This window comes from Daldinia loculata (genome assembly GCF_022478755.1).
Source record: "Daldinia loculata strain CBS 113971 unplaced genomic scaffold F4817scaffold_36, whole genome shotgun sequence".
NCBI classification, from domain to species: Eukaryota; Fungi; Ascomycota; class Sordariomycetes; order Xylariales; family Hypoxylaceae; genus Daldinia; species Daldinia loculata.
The window spans coordinates 140737-156906 of NW_026054890.1; the positions used below are offsets into that span (position 1 = coordinate 140737).

A 16170-nucleotide genomic window follows, 5' to 3' on the forward strand; every position below is an offset into this window, starting at 1 on the left:
CCACGTTTCTATCACGAAAATGAATACGAAGCTCAGGACCTGAGGAAAACAGTGGGCCTAACGCGACTGTCTCAGACATTGTTCGTCTCCTGCATACAGTTTAATGGGGCGAGGCTTGAGATATCTCGAAGCAGCTATTGGTAGATGTCAATAATTTATGAGAAGTCTTCATCAAAGCCTATCAGTGTTACAGTTGGTTTTCGTCCAACTCCCCTAATCTACCATGGCCCCTTCAACGATGGCCAACGACCAGGTAGCATCCGATTGGCTCAGAGTGCGCCGCATCAGCCCTTCAAGTATAGGTATGTATATCGTCGCTCAGCATTGACGGCCTTTTTTCTTCAGTAGGGTCTGACAGTCAACAAGCCATATTCAGATCTTGTTTGACAGGTCCGGGATGTAACCCACCAGACAACATATAGATGCTAGCCGCAATGCCGATGACGCTTACAATGCCCTTTCCAGGGTGATAAGTATTATGCAAACATTAGAAAGGGATCATGCCCATGTCTCAACGTTTTCGTACGATTACTTCCTATCCCTGCGAAGATAGGCGAAACTGTCTGGTTATCTAATATCATATACCTAATAGGTTAGCCCACTTGACCTGGAATGAGATGACTTCCTTCTTTTATAGATTGTGGTGTCTCCCACGTAGTTGCTCTGGTCAACCTTGACCTTATTTCCTTATTCCCCTGGCTTTCTTGAGGCCGTCCGATCGTTATTTGATTTTTGTAATGGGGTTCCTCAACTTTTGCTGTTGCTTAGCCGGCGAGCTTTCGTTAACCGCACAAAATGGGTAAGAGAAACCTATCTGAGTGCTTTTACTAGGTAAACAATCCGCAGTAACTAATCTATCTCGTCTAGCAATTCTCTTTGGGGCACGCTCCTAGCCCAAGCCCTACCATCATTTATCCTTGGGAGTGGAGGATTCAACGTTATCCCATGGGGCGACAGGGGGGCTGGGTCGAGCAATCCTTATACCGACGCACCGCACACTGGTATAACGCGTAGATACGAGTTCAACATTAGTCGAGGCATAATCGCGCCAGATGGGTATCAGAAGGAAGTGTTGCTTGTTAATGACCAATTTCCCGGACCGCTTGTTGAAGCCAACTGGGGTGACTATATCGAGGTGAAGGTCACCAATTCCATTGACGATGGTCCACCAGAAGGGACAGCGATTCACTGGCACGGTTTTTTGCAAACAGGAACGCCGTGGATGGACGGTGTCCCCGGTGTTTCTCAATGCCCGATTGCCCCTGGAAAAAGCTTCACTTACAAGTTCCGAGCCGAGCTATACGGTTCGTCTTGGTATCATTCCCACTACTCCGCTCAGTACGCAGGTGGTCTCTACGGTCCTGTTGTCATCTACGGTCCAAGACATGTGGGCTATGATGTCGATCTTGGTCCGGTCATGATAAACGGTATGTACAGAGAAGCCAGGGATTGGATGAACTGCTTATTGACATTGACATAGACTGGTCACATAGAAACTATTATGCGGTCGTCCAAGAGATTATGGGTCCTGGTTCGAATGGACTGACCTACTCAGACAACAACCTAATCAACGGAAAGATGAACTTTGACTGTTCTACGATAGACGCCGATGATGAGACACCTTGCACAGATAATGCCGGGCTATCCAAATTTGTCTTCCGACCGGGCAAGACTCACCGTCTTCGATTCATCAACTCTGGAGCGGAGGGTACCCAGCGCATTTCTATCGATGGACATAACATGACGGTCATAGCCAACGACTTCGTCCCAATCAAACCCTATGACACCCAGGTTATCACTCTCGGCGTCGGTCAGCGAACCGATGTGATTGTGCATGCTCATGCCGATCCAGGATCTGCATTTTGGTTGAGAGCAAACATGACGTCTTGCTCTAGCACGAAACAGCCGCTGGCGCTCGCTGCCATCTATTACCAAGGCGCCGATAATACTTCTGTTCCAACCAGTACGCCATGGGACGTCCCAGATCCGGGCACCTGCGAGAATGACGACCTAGCACTTACCGTACCTTATTACCCCGTAGCTCTACCCGAGCCGTCGTGGACCCAACATATGGACGTTAGCGCATACATTAATTCGAGTGGTAGCTTTCTCTGGGAATTTGGTGTAAGTATATTTCTATATGTTATCATTCTAGGAATAGTAGTCTTACATGATCTTCAACAGGGCGTCGCTGCGAGAGTGGATTATAACAACCCGACTCTTCTCCAGGCTCGTAAGAAAGGTGGCTTCCAATATACAGCTGAGTCTAACCTAATAAACTACGGGACAAATTCATCAATCCGCATTATAATCAATAATCCCGCACGGTCGTAAGTTACCTATAATATTCACCTATATATATCCAAACCGTTCTAACAAGAACCCCCTTAGGTCCCATCCGATACACGCGCATGGTTTGCATATGTATGTCCTTGCAGCTGGACCAGGCAACTACACCGAAAACTCGCTATCGCGCCTCAATACGAAGAACCCCATGCGCCGCGATGTTCAGATGGTCGCCGCCAATGGCCACCTCGTCGTGCAGCTGGACGCGTCCAAGAGTCCCGGAATCTGGCCTTTCCACTGTCACGTCGCCTGGCACTCATCTGCTGGCTTCTTTTCACAGATGCTGTTTAAACCAGACGAGCTAGCCACTCATAAATATGATATCCCACATGATGTTAGCCAGACGTGTCGTGATTGGGCCAAGTTCACTAGTGGCGTCGTTCCGGATCAAATCGATAGTGGGTTGAAGGCAAGAGCGGAGATAGTGAAGCAAGAAAGGAGTGCTACCTTATTGCGGTGAGCATTGTAGCGATCATGTTCTAATCTTAATCAACCTGTTGCATTCTTCAGGCCAAACTCCGAAGAAATATCCCTGCGCTTTCTTCGTTTACATATTGCATAATGGCGGCGTCGGGATCAGATAAGAGGCTCCGGTGCCCCTTCAGTGTGTTGGATTTTGGGTAATGGTTAATGCCAACATAACGAATGGTCTTTGGTGTAAATAGTTCTTCGCAGCTACATGAGCGGAGTACCTGAAAGATTATACATGTATCTAAACTTCAGCGTTAATTCTCAACATTTTTACCAGCGAGTCCGTGTCCTGTCGCAGCGCCACATGTATCCGCCGACGTTATGTGGACATGTAAACTGGGTGCCCGGTGAGAATTGTACAAATAGTTATCCTTAGGTATACGTGCCCGTAGTGTGTAGGACGACTGATGTGCCGAGGCAGAGCCAGTTTATCGCCTTACAGAAGAAAATCCTTCCTGAAACACGTATAGTACAAAACTCAGGATCGGCAAGGACTAACATAAGCCAATAAGTCCTCTTCGTATATCTTCTTGGTCGTATTTCGTGTTTAGTGCGGAAATCCAGTTCCTATAGCCCGTTGACTCTAGTGTCAAGGGGTATGATGGCTTCGATAAGGAGTTGAATACTTCTGCTTGTTGTAAAGAAGGTTAGGGTGAACTGGATTGAGGGCTACTACGCGAAGGACAGTATTAACTTCGGCTTACTATTGCGGAACTGTCACCCACTTATGATTCGTAGTATATGATAAACTAATATTGTCATGCGTGGGATTTCGAAAGCGGCTTAGGCTTTAAAGGAGATCTCAAATAAGGAAGAATATTTCTTAGACTCCCTCTTTCCGCGGATACAAATCTGAGCTACCCGTCCATGTTGGCCATATCAATTGATCTTAGAAGCTATGTGAATTACGAATTAATTGATGCTATGTAGGTTAGGTAGGTACCTAACGTAGTTAATACAAGGTATACATTCACTTATATTACAGCATATAGTACTTGAAAGCCAAATATTATTATCTTATTCATATATTATTCTCACTTACTCTATGAGGGGCAGCTGTACCCTTTTTTTTTCTTTCTTCTTTTTACTCTTTTTTTCTAGATATTTCCTAGTAGATAACCTTTACTGTATCTGGCCCACTACATAACGAGCATATGGATTACTTATTTGCTGCCGCGTCCCACTTGGTGAAGCCTTCCTCAAGTCTTAGAAGTGCAGATGTGACATTGTCTCTCAGCGTCCCCAGCGTCTCGGCTCCGTCAAAGACAACTTCTAGCTGTTCAAAGGTCTCGACAGCGGTAGCCCGGTCTCTCATAAAGCCAATCATCCTATTCAGTGTGGCTAGTATCTCCGCATCTGCTGGCTCTATCGGGACGAAGACTTCATTTTCCTTGAGCGCTGCTATGGCTACAACTCGCAGTGCTTGTCTGCCAACGTCGCTCCCCCAGCGGGCCCGGATAGTGACGGACAGATTTGAGAGCTGCTTATGGTCTAGCATATAATAGGTTGCCGTGCCCCATTCCTGGAAAATCTCGTCAAATTGCTGCTTGAATCCCGTAGAAGTGGATTTGCGTTGGGAGATGAACCGATCAAAGATGTACGTAACTAGGTGCTGCTTGATGTGCGGATCGCAGAGCTTTTTCGTCTCACATGATTTCTGTAGATTTTTCAACAGCGTGAGAACGCCCCCTGGAGTTCGGGTCTGACAATCTGGACACGGCTTTCGCTTGTCTTGAGCTATGTACGCTAGATTGGCGCCAACGCGCGATTTTAGACCATGGCCACAAGAGAAGTTCGACATATTGGAGACTTACTGTACTGTAGAAACTATAAGCTTTTGGTTCTAATTAATCGTTGAACTATTACTTAGACAGAACTTATTAAGGAAAATTGCCTCTTAGTTTGAGAAGGAACTTGATTCTTGTTTATTCTAGATTATGGTTGTAGCTTTACGTCCATAGTGTGTGCAAGCTGAGAACTCTTTGTGCGGAATCAAATCTTAGTTTCGAAGAAGAATCGCAATTCTTTGTATTTGAACAAAGTGATGCTATTAGTACAATAAAACACGGCTTATCACAATGGCACTGTTTTAGAGAAGCATCAAAAACCCAGTTTACTACTTGGACATTTAATCTTTTGATGGTACCTAAGTAGGTACCTGGTAGTAAACCTCTTGGGAAAGCTATCCACTGTTCATATATCTAAGGCTCCGCAAACCTTTCTTTAGGTACTCTTATCTACTCTATCACCATTAGAATCACGTACAAATAACAGTTATTTCTTTGTTTAATATAGATAGCCTTTGCTAATCGGGTGCACTCGATAGCAAACGAACTGTAGAAATTATTGGCCTCCCAATCTAGGTACATAATCTCCTCAATGGTCTGACGAAGTCGCCTCCTAACTGGAGGGCCGAACTACTATTATTAGGCCATTACTTGTCTGGCCTCGTAGATTAACATAGGTTACCTAGGTACCAATATGGGATGCGCCTCATGACGTCGAATGTCTCGGGGCTATACCGGCAGGCTGCCACACTGTGTTCATGTTCAAAGACAACCGTAACCACTCCATCTTAGACATATTTATAAAGAAGGCCACTAATGAAATATTAGAATAGGTCTATTTTTAGCATAGATAGTTCAACATTGAATGTGTATAACAAAGTCTTATAATAATCGGTTCTTCAATGCTGGACTATACTCTATTAAGGTTTCCAATATTCATATGTTATGAAGATAGTATACTGGTCCAGTATCAACCTTATAAACTGATGACGGGGGTCTCTTTCATAGTCAAAGCTTCCGAAAACAAAATATAACTGGTGGGTTATATGAAACATGTGTTACTATATAGGTAGGTAGTCGTATGGTGATGATATTCAACCCTTTCCAAGCCTCTGACGGGCGGTTTACTATATTTAGGGCAAAAATGGCTTATTAGAGTGGGAGCAGCTTACTTGCTTCTCTTTCCCATCACTTCTGCCGTTTTACTTTCGTACGTAAATGCAAGTACAGCGATGCTAGTTCAACTTCCTTCAGCCAGCGCTATTGTTGTATCCTGAAACATCAATGGTATTTCAAGATACACTATTTAAGACGGGAAGAGCGGCACTTGCTTTCCAAAACTTTGCGACAATCATGGCCCTTGCTGTCTACAATGAATATCTTAGCGCATTTGTGCAGTTGGAAGAAGTAGAGACCTCCTTTGCTATGAGGGCCCAAGCGCCGGGTCCTTGCTATGGCGATTCAAATTGTCCCGGCTTCATATTTATCGCTACCATGATCAGTCTCTATTTAGCCTTTGTTGCGGACATTACGATCTTGTATATCCAAAAGGTTCGCTACTCACGGGTTGGGAATATTTGGAATACGATTAGTCAACTGGTATCCGAAGAGCTTAGGGAGTTTCTTGAAGAAGGTGATAATGCGAACGATAAGACAGCTACAAGAAAGACAGCGCAAGATGTTGATATATTCGTGAAAATCGAGAGGCTAGACAATGATGGCGCAATCAAGGTTGTGAAGCATTCCTATCGGCAGGAATGTCCTAACCAAGAATAAGGAATGATGAACAGCTATAAAGTCATTACGGGTTTAATGACTGTGGTAACGGGAAATTAGGATTTCTCGGATTAGATAAAAACAAATTATTTCATGTGCACATGAGACAGGGTAAACTTCGACCAAACACATTCTCTCCATATTCCTCCTTAAACTAGAGGTTCCCCTATTTCAGGCTGAACACAATACCTAAAATCACAGGACTGATCTCTGGCTTCATATTATTTGAGCGTCTTGTGCTCCTATCCTTTGAACCATTAGGCTTATCGCTTGAGGTAGAAGACATTTTATCGCGGTCAAGTGCTAATTTGTATTCCTTCGAGGTTGGACATATTGTGTTAGTCTGATGCCAATTGTATCTAAGTTTTAATATTTTATCTAACTTACTTCGCTATCAATTCCAGACAGAACTTGGCGTAGATGTGCGTGCTTCTCCATCGCGCTGGATGATTGCTCTTGGTTGGTCGTAGGGGACATCTTTATAGATGATCTCAATGTCGGAGACAGATTTTCAGTTTTCAGTAAAGGTAGGTAGTCTAGGTTTCGATACAATATTTTTGATTAATTCTTGTAGTCCAGAATCGATGTATAAGGTACCTATATAACTACGCTATCACTAGAAAACTTTCAATAGTAACCACATTATATATTTTATTCTGCTGACCAGTATAGCTCTGTATTAGATAACACATCCAGCGTCGGCGTAAGAAACGTGTCTCGGAGTTCGTCAGGCATCCATCAACAGGGCATCTTCAAGGAACTACGTAAGATAACAGCTTGCTTTGAGTACCTAGGTAGTTTATTAATGATAGTCACCAAACCCCCAATAGCCCTTATGTAATTATGTAATTGATAATAACGCCGTAATATTCCAGTGTGATATTAATGCTTCGTTGAGTGGGTCGCATCGCCGGTGATTTCCCCGGGATTTCCATTTTAGGAGTATGAGTCTACGTTGATTCGCTAGCAGTAAGTGGTAAGGACCCTTCAAACAACTTATAAGCATTAAAAGTAGATACAGTACCTCTCCTAGAACTGGAGATTTGGCAGTCCGTAGTTGGGTTAACTAGTCCGATTATGCCGGCTAGTCCGACAGGTAGACAACATCCAATAATATGTACTCCGGCAATCCTTGTTATGCCGATGTGAACGGACTACTTCCAATTCCGTTTTACTTGTCTTACGAGCTAATGCGTTTCTGCAAATTGACTACGTCAACATGTCAACAACAAGCCGTCGTCGTAATGGCTCTCAAGCTTCGTGTGAGCGTTGTCGTAAGGCAAAGATCCGATGTGATCATCAAAAGCCTGTCTGTGCTCCCTGTCGGCGTCGAGGACTCGAATCACAATGTTGGTATCATCCCGCACCGCTGACCAAACGCCGAGGCCAACAAAAATCAACTCCGCCGATGTCCACTCAGTTAAACAATATTGAACGGAATGAGATTATAAGCAACATAAGCGCTTCTCATGGTATTATCGAGAATGAATCACCCGAGGAATCCCCAAAATTTCATACGTGGCCTTTCATCTTGAATGACACCAGCAACACGACATCGCGGTCTCTTCTATATGAATCGCTTGACAAGAAAACTTACGAGGAATACTTAACTTTTACGAAAGAAATCATCGTACAGCTAAAATTCCTCCCATTAATCGAGAAGCTATTCCACGAATACCTCCCATTTAGACTGGTTTCTCTCGTGCCGAGGCCAATCATTCTACAACTTGTAGCATCGATTCGGTCCAGCCCTATAACTAAAGGCTACATCGGAGAAGATGCGACGCAATGCGATGATGATCTCTCACGTCTTGCTAAGGCTATACTATGCATTCCTTCGTCCGAAATTTCTATGAAACCGGATTTGGATCTTGAACAATTCTGTGAACTGTTCAGCGGAGAGAACCTATGCTTAGAAACACTTGGCCTCTTATACACGACTGCTGCTCGCTGTTATCTCTGCGGCATCGGTCGCGACGAAAAGAAGCACGCTGAGTTCATTCACGAGATGATCCGGTGTAGTAACTTGAGCCTACGAATTGCTCGTGAGCTTTCTACGCAAACAAATGATATCATTAATTGGTTAGCCTATGAGAATTTACAACTTATGATGCTCGTTGAAGGGGATGCAAGTATGATTCCTTCTCTAGCTATAACGACTTAGCATGCTTACAGGCTCGCAGGCTTGAGCGTTTGGCGTAGATTTGGCGACCTTGTTACAGACCTCTTCGCCTTAGGTCTACATCGCGAGGCACTCTACTCAGCTGAAACGGTACCATTCTTCCTTTCTGAGTGTCGGCGAAAGATCTTCGTCACTGCATATTATATCGACAAGGTCTTCGCGCTGGTCTTCAATCGGCCGCTCCGGATACCCGCTCGGCATGCAGACTGCAAGTTACCGCTGGATCTGTCTGAGGATGAACTCTTTGCGACTTCGCCAGAGGTATTAGAACAAGCAAGGGGTAAATTATCACTGGATGGCTGGAGTACTGATGGGAACTATAAGGCTACAACATGGGTTCGCATACGCTATATCCTGGCTGGCTTTAGGGAAGAAATCGTTGAGTACCAGTTTCGATCGGTACAGTCTGTTGACGAAAGTTATCTAAGGTACAACCGCCCCTGTTAGAACGGGCATTTTAACACTAATATGCTATAGGGGGATATTGAATCGATATAACGATGCCTGGAGCTCTCTTCCTAAGCATCTTATATACAGCAAAGACTGCTGGAAGTCGAATCTGCCGCCCGCTGTTTGTCTTATGCTGGGGAAGGTGTACCTAGCATACCTTTACACCATCTTCCAACTTCATCGTCTCCTTCAACAAGGCAGTACATCACACGAGCCGGAGCTGATAGAAGTCTCGAAGAATATGCTCGAAACAGTAGTGCAAATGGCAAGCGCTCAGGGCAGGGTCTTCCGCTACCCTCACAGCATCCCTACAGTCGTACGCATCTAACTCTATCCCTTCACCGAGAGGACTTTACTGACCAGCGCAAGATCCTTTTTTATGGTGTACCTAGTGCTGCCATCTTAACGTCTGTACTGCTAGACGTTACCCGAAATCCATCAAGGACTCTTCCGCCCGACATAAGCGGCTCTGTCTTAATACGAAATCTTTCCGTGCTAGTATCTCATCTCGAAAGCGCGACCAGCCCTGGAGAAACAAACTACAGATTCTGTATGCAAGCTGCTAATCTTATTTCGCATAATTTGGATCAGATCTTGAGCGGTTTCATTACTTCAACTGTCACGACACCGGCAGACCCCACACAAGAACTTGATGATATTTCTGCTGTATGGGCTCCTGGGACGAACGATCTTGATGCTTTCAGCTTCGGTGATTTTGATAGTCTTGATTTTGAGACTTGGGCGATGGACACTAACTTGAATACAATCAGTTCCGAATGGAACATTCAATAGGCATCGAGTGAATGTAAGATTTGTCTGAGGCACGGATACAGAGCCCAAGTTTCATACCTATTTTTAAAGATATGAAGTATATTCACACTTTGATAATGAACTATCCCAGGACCCCTCCAGCGTAGGAAGTATCTATATCTACTGATTGGTATTAGGGGCGTACGAGAACCATTGCTCAAGAGATATGTATCGATCTGGATGTAAGCATCCCTGAGGCCGCCCAATGCCCGAATTTTATTATCCTTGAATTACTTGGAGTACTCTCACAGCTACTTCTAATTCACCTTACTCACAAGATCTTGTAGGATGACTCGGAAGAGACCGGCGATGACGACGATAACGAAGGAAATAGTATTGTTTCCGAAAACAATTAGAACTTAATTCCCTATCCCCTACCTTTACCGGCTTTTCATGTCACGCTCAAGTAGAGAAGATGGTTTCCACCGGAGCAAAAAAAAATTATCATAGCTTTACTCATCTAGCCATAATAAATAACAAAGGACCTCTTTCTTCAGTGCTGCTTCTCATCGGCAGTATACCATCCATCCCTCGATGATTACAAAAACAGATATAAGTCCAAGTCCCATGTATGTGCGTAGAAGTTGAACTAATAAGTATATGTACAGGGGAAAGGAAGTGCGTATCAGATAGTACAAAATCAACTTCATCGAGGACAAGTTCGAGGTGCTGCGCCCGCGCACAGCGTTGGTGAGTTTGCATTGGCACTCCAAAAAAAAAAATAAAAATAAAAAAAATAGGGATATTCTCGTAATCCCAAACTCCTGCGCTTGTCCAGGGCCTGTAGAAAGAAATTCGTATCGAGTCGGGTGGCACGGATTCGTACTGATCTTACATGACAGCACACTTCGAATCACCCTCGCCGCTTGGTTTGACGCTTAGAGCCACTCGAGCAGCCTCGGTGAATGCCTCGTTGACGCCTCGATTCCTCATGGCTGAGCACTCGAGGTAGCGCATAGCCTTAATGCGCCGCGCAACATCTAGGCCTTGGTTGTAGTCGATCATGGGCTTCTTTTCTCTTTGGGGACCGTCTGTTCCGCTCGCAGCAGCGTCGTCTTCTTCCTCGTTGTTCTCTCGCAGATCGCACTTGAGGGCCACTAAGACCAGCTTCACACCAGGACAGTTCTCCTGAATCTCGCCAACCCATTTGCTCTCCACGTTTTCTAGCGAGTCTTTACTATCGACGCTGAAACAGAGCACAACTACGTCTGTGTTATCGTAGGAGAGACTTCGTAAGCGGTCGAATTCTTCTTGTCCGGCTGTATCCCATAATGATAATTCGATGTGCACGTTATCCACAAAAATATCTAACATCTGGTTAGTAAAAGCCTACGCAAAAATGCTCTGGTTACATTATCATGCCCTCCTCGATCCTTGCATGTTTTTGCTGGAAATGCTAGAAATATTAAGACGTACCGTGAACGTAGTTTTCGAAGACCGTAGGCTCATAAACTGTCGGGAAATATCCTCGCGTGAAGACGTTCAGTAAAGATGTCTTTCCGCAAGCACCGTCTCCCCTATTAGGAAATATTAGTGTTTGTAGACTCACAATAAAGTTTCGGCGCATAACACAGACACGGCGATAGAGAACTACCAATAACCAAGAATGGTTAAACTTACAAAAGAACCAGCTTACGCTGTACTGTCTTTGATCCTCCTAATCCGCAGAGCGACGGCATCTTGACTTTGTCGCAGAACTAATAACACGGTATAAGGCGTAGGAAAAGCGTGGTACGATCCAAGAAAACAAAACAAGAAAGGGGCAACTCGAGTTGATGATGTGATGCGCCTAAACCGTTGCAGTGCAGGTAGGGTGTGCTTCGTCGGTTGATTGGACGGTCGGCGGGATCGGAATTGAATATGTTGATTGAAGAAGGACACGAATTAGGAAGAATCGAAAAGCGAAAGGACGTCGCGCGTTGTGAAGTGAAAGAATATGTTATTAGGTGCACGTCTTGTCGGAGATGGAATGCGGAAGAGGTAAAGTTGAGGAGGTAATTGTAATTGTAAATTGTAAATTGTAGCTAATCTTGAAAGACTTAGGTAGTAGACTTAGGTACCTCTTAGGCCTACCTAAACTTAAACCGTACCTCCCAAGTTGCCTTAAAACCTTGGCAGAAATGAAGTCAGAAGAGTAATCACAAGCCTCAATCTCTTCAATCTTGCCGCTAAAGGGGAAGTTGGTGGGTTAGTATCTGCTGTGGCGTTAGCGGGACAGCGGGTTCACGGACCACTTAGGGGATCTTGCAACGTCTGATCGGCGCTAAATTTAGGTAAGTACCTTTACTTAATTGTACCAATTACCTACCTGCATGTAATCAATTTCGTAGTCAATTTCGCATCTCAAAGGTACGACATGATTAGGTTACAGGTTTCTTGTAGTTAATAATAATAATACTTCATTCTTAGTATTAATTTGGAAGATACCTTCTATTAATACTGTTTCATAATTCGGAATGATGTTTGAAAATTGGCTTCTTTATGTGTACTTTATTCATATGCTTGGGAATACCGCAAGCTGAGACGCCATGCTTATAGAAGCATGTATCTGGGTACTTAAATGAGTGCCCATTTCCATCTGTCCTAGTACACCTCAATTAGGTACCTTAAGAGGTACATGCCTAGAGGTGCCTTAGGTACATTATTCCCGTATACCTAGTACCTGTAAATGACATCGAATCTGATTTTACAAATTCACTGCCAGATAAATATAAATATATCTCCTATACAATTCCCTGATAGCTAAGCTTTTTGCTTTTTAACTACAGCCCTAATGCCGCGGGTCGATAAGCGCTGTCATGAGGATCTTCATAAATCACATACAGTAGCATGCCAGCTCATTGGCCACATTCTGCCCTGCGATACAACCGAAACTCGAGGCTTACTGGGTTCGCTGTTACATTTTTGAGGATTGACAAATTATCGGTAAAGTTCGCCTTACACTACTCCTTTACTAATCGTCCTTTACTAGCCCTCAAATAAGAGATGTGTGGCTTGACAGTGAACAGTTCCCTCGCCAATTTATCTTAAAATCATAGACTTGCTAATCCGCTTAAGAAGGACTTTATAAAACCTTTTTGAATATGAGATACCTAGTGGCCTACCAGAGGATAAAGTCGAGGACACGTATTATAACCATGTCAGCAATTAGATAATTACAAAGGAGCAGCGTGGGTCCCTCGTAGAACAGGTAGGCTTACCTATCATTGTCCATATGGCGTGTCATGAATGTTGTGGAATGTACCTAAGTAATAAGATAAGCCACACTTACACCTGGTTCATCTCGGATTCTCCGTGGCTCATATTTCGGACATACCGTATGTCCATAGTACTGCATATGCCTTAGTTAAATAGATATCATCCTGATATGTAATTGCGCGATAACATCCCAAAGAGTAATTCGCATCTCGTCGGCCGACGGGATCTTATCAAGTCAAAAGAAGCTCAACTTCGGACGTGAATCATATACATAGCTCAACTTTAAGAATCAAAGTCAAATAATAACCTAGGTTACCTTAAGTATTTAAATCTCGATTGAACACGGAGTGAGTTCCGAGCGGCCTACAGGCCAATTCGGGGTAGCCGGAGATCTGACTCGCGTTATCTATCAGCGTCTTCTATCAGCCTCTTTCAAGCTGCAATTAATCCACACAATTCATACGGATAACGTCTGGTTCTTCATATTAAAATCCAGATATTCCACAATGCTAAAACGTATGAACTTACCCCGGAAAACCAGGACAGCCACGAGTACTCCTACTCCTGTACCTCTCATCGTCACCATCTCCCGCTGTCCGCCGCTACCCCTGGAAATATGGACCGAGGTCATGCGTATACTCGTCCACGGCGAGGATCTGCCAGAACTTTGGGCGGGCTTACGTCTACTCTCCCATACGCTGAAGGCGGCGCTCGAGACTGCCTTTGTGGATGAGCACCTGTCACGGCTGCGCGGCTGGTTGTACGTGGGTGATCCAAACCCACTGGTTCCGCGACGTTCGTGGGGCGGGAGTGGCAATAATATAAAACGCATCATATCTCTACCTCTGGTACTAGCACGGTTATCATCTGACCGGCAGCGCGCGTACTTTGTATCGCTGCTACACCGGGACGACCCAACTTTAGAAATGAGCCCGCTATTCGCCGAATGCGGCGATGATACGGTGGTAGCAGAATGGCTGCGGTCGGCTCACGGGATCCCGCCGCCAGGCGGCCGCGCCACCGAAGCACGGCTGCGATTGACCATCGGCCCTGACTGCGAGTGGACGCATTGGAAACACCACGTTATCGACAGCGATAGATTCGTAGTCGAATCGCAGAAGATTATCTTGGAAGATACTTACGAACGTGAGAGTAAAGACGGAGGTGGGAACGAGAGAAGAGGGAGAGGAAAGAAGAAAGGGAAACCGGCGCATGCGATTGGGCTCGAAGTTGATCGTACTAAATGCGAAATCTCATTTGAGTGGACTACCCTGATTAGCTCCTTGTTCGCTAGGCCGCGTAGAACGTTCGGTGAAGCGCTCCGGAGCTAACCATCCATCTCCTGAAATCCTGAAATTCGACTTTAATACATGGAGATGGCCTACCGACTTGAAGGTTTGAAAGGTAACCAACGGAACAAGGGCAGAGTACGAGACTTACAGCTGAAATGTATATCAGTAGTACTGTTGTTGTAGACAATGACATAAACGCTGACCTTAAGCCACCTCAACATCTATCGATAGACGAATATCGTGAAAAATACAAATACAAATACATACATACGAAGTGGTAAGTTCATCCCATCCCATCAGTTAAATTCCAAAAAGCCACCATGACACGATGTGCCTACATAAGTCATACGTTTTGTTACTATGCAGGCTACTAACCCATCCACTGCATATAGTTTGTAGAAACTACAATAGGTTCTTACTAGGTCATAAGATATCAACAGTTCTTTCAGCGGCTAATACAAATTAGCAAGGATATATAGATCAGGAAACCAGTATTCAAACATACCGTACCAAAAAATCTAGAAAATTGAGGATCCAGTCCGTTTCCCCATAAGTAATACAAGTTGACCACAATTATAGCCATAGATTTCGTCCCTAGTGTTGTATATATTCTTACGATCAACAAAGGAGTCGTAGGGAAGACTATACTTGTTGATGGATGCACCTCAAACCAACGTGAAGTAAGTGTTTCGACATATGTGCCGGGTTGAGCTCCGTGTGGGTGTGTTGGTTCTTGTGCATTTATTTAGATACATTGGCTAATTCTCGGCACACTGTAAAAACTTCTGCACCCCTTGCAGACGATCTAGCTTCTACAACATATCTATAAAAAACATTACTTCGAGAGGATAGTTAAGTTAGATATACCTAGAAACGTGAAGTGCCTACTCTTAAAATCTGGAGCTTCTTTAGTGAAACTCGAAATAGTCAAGATGCCTACCTAGATACCTACTGTATGTATCAAGAATAGATTTCGCATAAGGGGGGCCGCCGTTCACTACCTTAAGCGACTCTTATGGCTCGAAAAAGTCTTTCTACCGTACGTTAATTATAGTACATATATGGCATGGCTACGTAATGGCTTACAGGTCGTTATTTATGAGAGATAAGGTAGCTTTGGCGTAGAATATAGTACATTTCCTCTGCTCGCCATATGCACATGAGATAGTAGTAACCCCGTTGTGCAACCCACGGGAATTTTTTGTATGACGTGCGTTGATGATCTTAGGAATATTATGAGGAACTAGGCAAATGAGCCGATTGGTCGTCATCCAGCCTCTCGCAAACCAGGTCCCTCAAGATGTAAGAAGCGAACTACTTGCCTCTCACGTTGTGTCGTCCATTCATTCGTCCGCCACGTGGTCACGGTACACACCTTCGATGCCACGGCCGAAGAGCCCGAAGGACCTTTAGGAGGTCGTCATTCGATAAATGCCGCATTACGCTGCCGGACCACGCCTTAAGCCCTAATATTCTTCCGACTGTGCATAACATCTCGACCAGTGCAGTATGCGACTCCTCTCGTGACCACAGGTCGCCGGCATGGGATAGCCTGATACAAGGTAGGTAGTTAAGTTACCTTGAGTAGTTGGGCACTCAGTTTTATGGAGAGGGTAACCTTAGGGTAGGAAATAGGTAACAAAAGAGAAAACTACCTAACTGGCTTCGATAGTCGCCTGCACCTTCTCTATATACAAAGGAGTGAGTGTTTATTGCGCGAGTATTATAAGCGGACCGGCAAGCTATACCAGAGAATTCACGGGGGAACTGGCGAACATGTAGGATAAGCAGGCTAATTAGTGGGCTAGCATGCAGGTTCGTTTCTTATTTGTGCGTACGAACGAGCCGGGGTTTGAAA

General features: G+C 44.6%; 6 protein-coding genes across 6 annotated transcripts; 4 read left to right on the forward strand and 2 right to left on the reverse strand.

The window, feature by feature from the left end:
* Nucleotides 1-570: 570 nt before the first annotated feature.
* On the forward strand, nt 571-3097 carry F4817DRAFT_162316 (putative multicopper oxidase). The gene is made up of 5 exons (XM_049298112.1): nt 571-799; nt 868-1427; nt 1481-2124; nt 2185-2330; nt 2392-3097. Exons 1-5 carry the CDS (start codon nt 738-740, stop codon nt 2804-2806), a joined length of 1827 nt encoding a protein of 608 aa, XP_049157530.1. The 5' UTR covers nt 571-737; the 3' UTR covers nt 2807-3097.
* Nucleotides 3098-3976: 879 nt separating this feature from the next.
* On the reverse strand, nt 3977-4618 carry F4817DRAFT_317413 (uncharacterized protein; the record flags this gene model as incomplete). The annotated part of the gene is made up of 1 exon (XM_049300800.1): nt 3977-4618. The coding sequence occupies one exon, from the start codon at nt 4616-4618 to the stop codon at nt 3977-3979; it is 642 nt and encodes a 213-aa protein (XP_049157531.1).
* Nucleotides 4619-5817: 1199 nt separating this feature from the next.
* Nucleotides 5818-6595, forward strand: F4817DRAFT_366386 (uncharacterized protein). The gene has a single exon (XM_049306978.1). It carries the CDS (start codon nt 5889-5891, stop codon nt 6378-6380), a length of 492 nt encoding a protein of 163 aa, XP_049157532.1. The 5' UTR covers nt 5818-5888; the 3' UTR covers nt 6381-6595.
* Nucleotides 6596-7595: 1000 nt separating this feature from the next.
* F4817DRAFT_162437 (uncharacterized protein) lies at nt 7596-9877 on the forward strand. The gene is made up of 4 exons (XM_049298113.1): nt 7596-8512; nt 8564-8990; nt 9040-9328; nt 9382-9877. The coding sequence occupies exons 1-4, from the start codon at nt 7600-7602 to the stop codon at nt 9802-9804; spliced, it is 2052 nt and encodes a 683-aa protein (XP_049157533.1). The 5' UTR covers nt 7596-7599; the 3' UTR covers nt 9805-9877.
* A 656-nt stretch (nt 9878-10533) lies between these two features.
* On the reverse strand, nt 10534-11947 carry F4817DRAFT_342302 (putative RHO3 protein). Its single transcript, XM_049303892.1, has 3 exons — nt 11443-11947; nt 11239-11339; nt 10534-11129 (listed from the first exon to the last, which is right to left on the reverse strand). The coding sequence occupies exons 1-3, from the start codon at nt 11499-11501 to the stop codon at nt 10654-10656; spliced, it is 636 nt and encodes a 211-aa protein (XP_049157534.1). The 5' UTR covers nt 11502-11947; the 3' UTR covers nt 10534-10653.
* A 1262-nt stretch (nt 11948-13209) lies between these two features.
* F4817DRAFT_342303 (uncharacterized protein) lies at nt 13210-14999 on the forward strand. Its single transcript, XM_049303893.1, has 3 exons — nt 13210-13367; nt 13434-14764; nt 14818-14999. Exon 2 carries the CDS (start codon nt 13527-13529, stop codon nt 14349-14351), a length of 825 nt encoding a protein of 274 aa, XP_049157535.1. The 5' UTR covers nt 13210-13367; nt 13434-13526; the 3' UTR covers nt 14352-14764; nt 14818-14999.
* The last annotated feature ends 1171 nt before the right edge of the window (nt 15000-16170 follow it).

What these genes read in the sequence shown, in the direction of transcription:
- F4817DRAFT_162316 (XM_049298112.1), top strand. Translation starts at nt 738, where the DNA reads ATGGGGTTCCTCAACTTTTGCTGTTGCTTAGCCGGCGAGCTTTCGTTA. An exon ending in TGGTCCGGTCATGATAAACG is followed by an intron (nt 1,428 to 1,480) that starts GTATGTACAGAG and finishes ACATTGACATAG; the next exon opens with ACTGGTCACATAGAAACTAT. An exon ending in GCTTTCTCTGGGAATTTGGT is followed by an intron (nt 2,125 to 2,184) that starts GTAAGTATATTT and finishes GATCTTCAACAG; the next exon opens with GGCGTCGCTGCGAGAGTGGA.
- F4817DRAFT_366386 (XM_049306978.1), top strand. Translation starts at nt 5,889, where the DNA reads ATGGTATTTCAAGATACACTATTTAAGACGGGAAGAGCGGCACTTGCT.
- F4817DRAFT_162437 (XM_049298113.1), top strand. Translation starts at nt 7,600, where the DNA reads ATGTCAACAACAAGCCGTCGTCGTAATGGCTCTCAAGCTTCGTGTGAG. An exon ending in GCTCGTTGAAGGGGATGCAA is followed by an intron (nt 8,513 to 8,563) that starts GTATGATTCCTT and finishes ACAGGCTCGCAG; the next exon opens with GCTTGAGCGTTTGGCGTAGA. An exon ending in GTTGACGAAAGTTATCTAAG is followed by an intron (nt 8,991 to 9,039) that starts GTACAACCGCCC and finishes AATATGCTATAG; the next exon opens with GGGGATATTGAATCGATATA.
- F4817DRAFT_342302 (XM_049303892.1), bottom strand. Translation starts at nt 11,501, where the DNA reads ATGCCGTCGCTCTGCGGATTAGGAGGATCAAAGACAGTACAGCGTAAG. An exon ending in CAGCGTAAGCTGGTTCTTTT is followed by an intron (nt 11,340 to 11,442) that starts GTAAGTTTAACC and finishes ATTTCCTAATAG; the next exon opens with GGGAGACGGTGCTTGCGGAA. An exon ending in CTTCGAAAACTACGTTCACG is followed by an intron (nt 11,130 to 11,238) that starts GTACGTCTTAAT and finishes ACCAGATGTTAG; the next exon opens with ATATTTTTGTGGATAACGTG.
- F4817DRAFT_342303 (XM_049303893.1), top strand. Translation starts at nt 13,527, where the DNA reads ATGCTAAAACGTATGAACTTACCCCGGAAAACCAGGACAGCCACGAGT.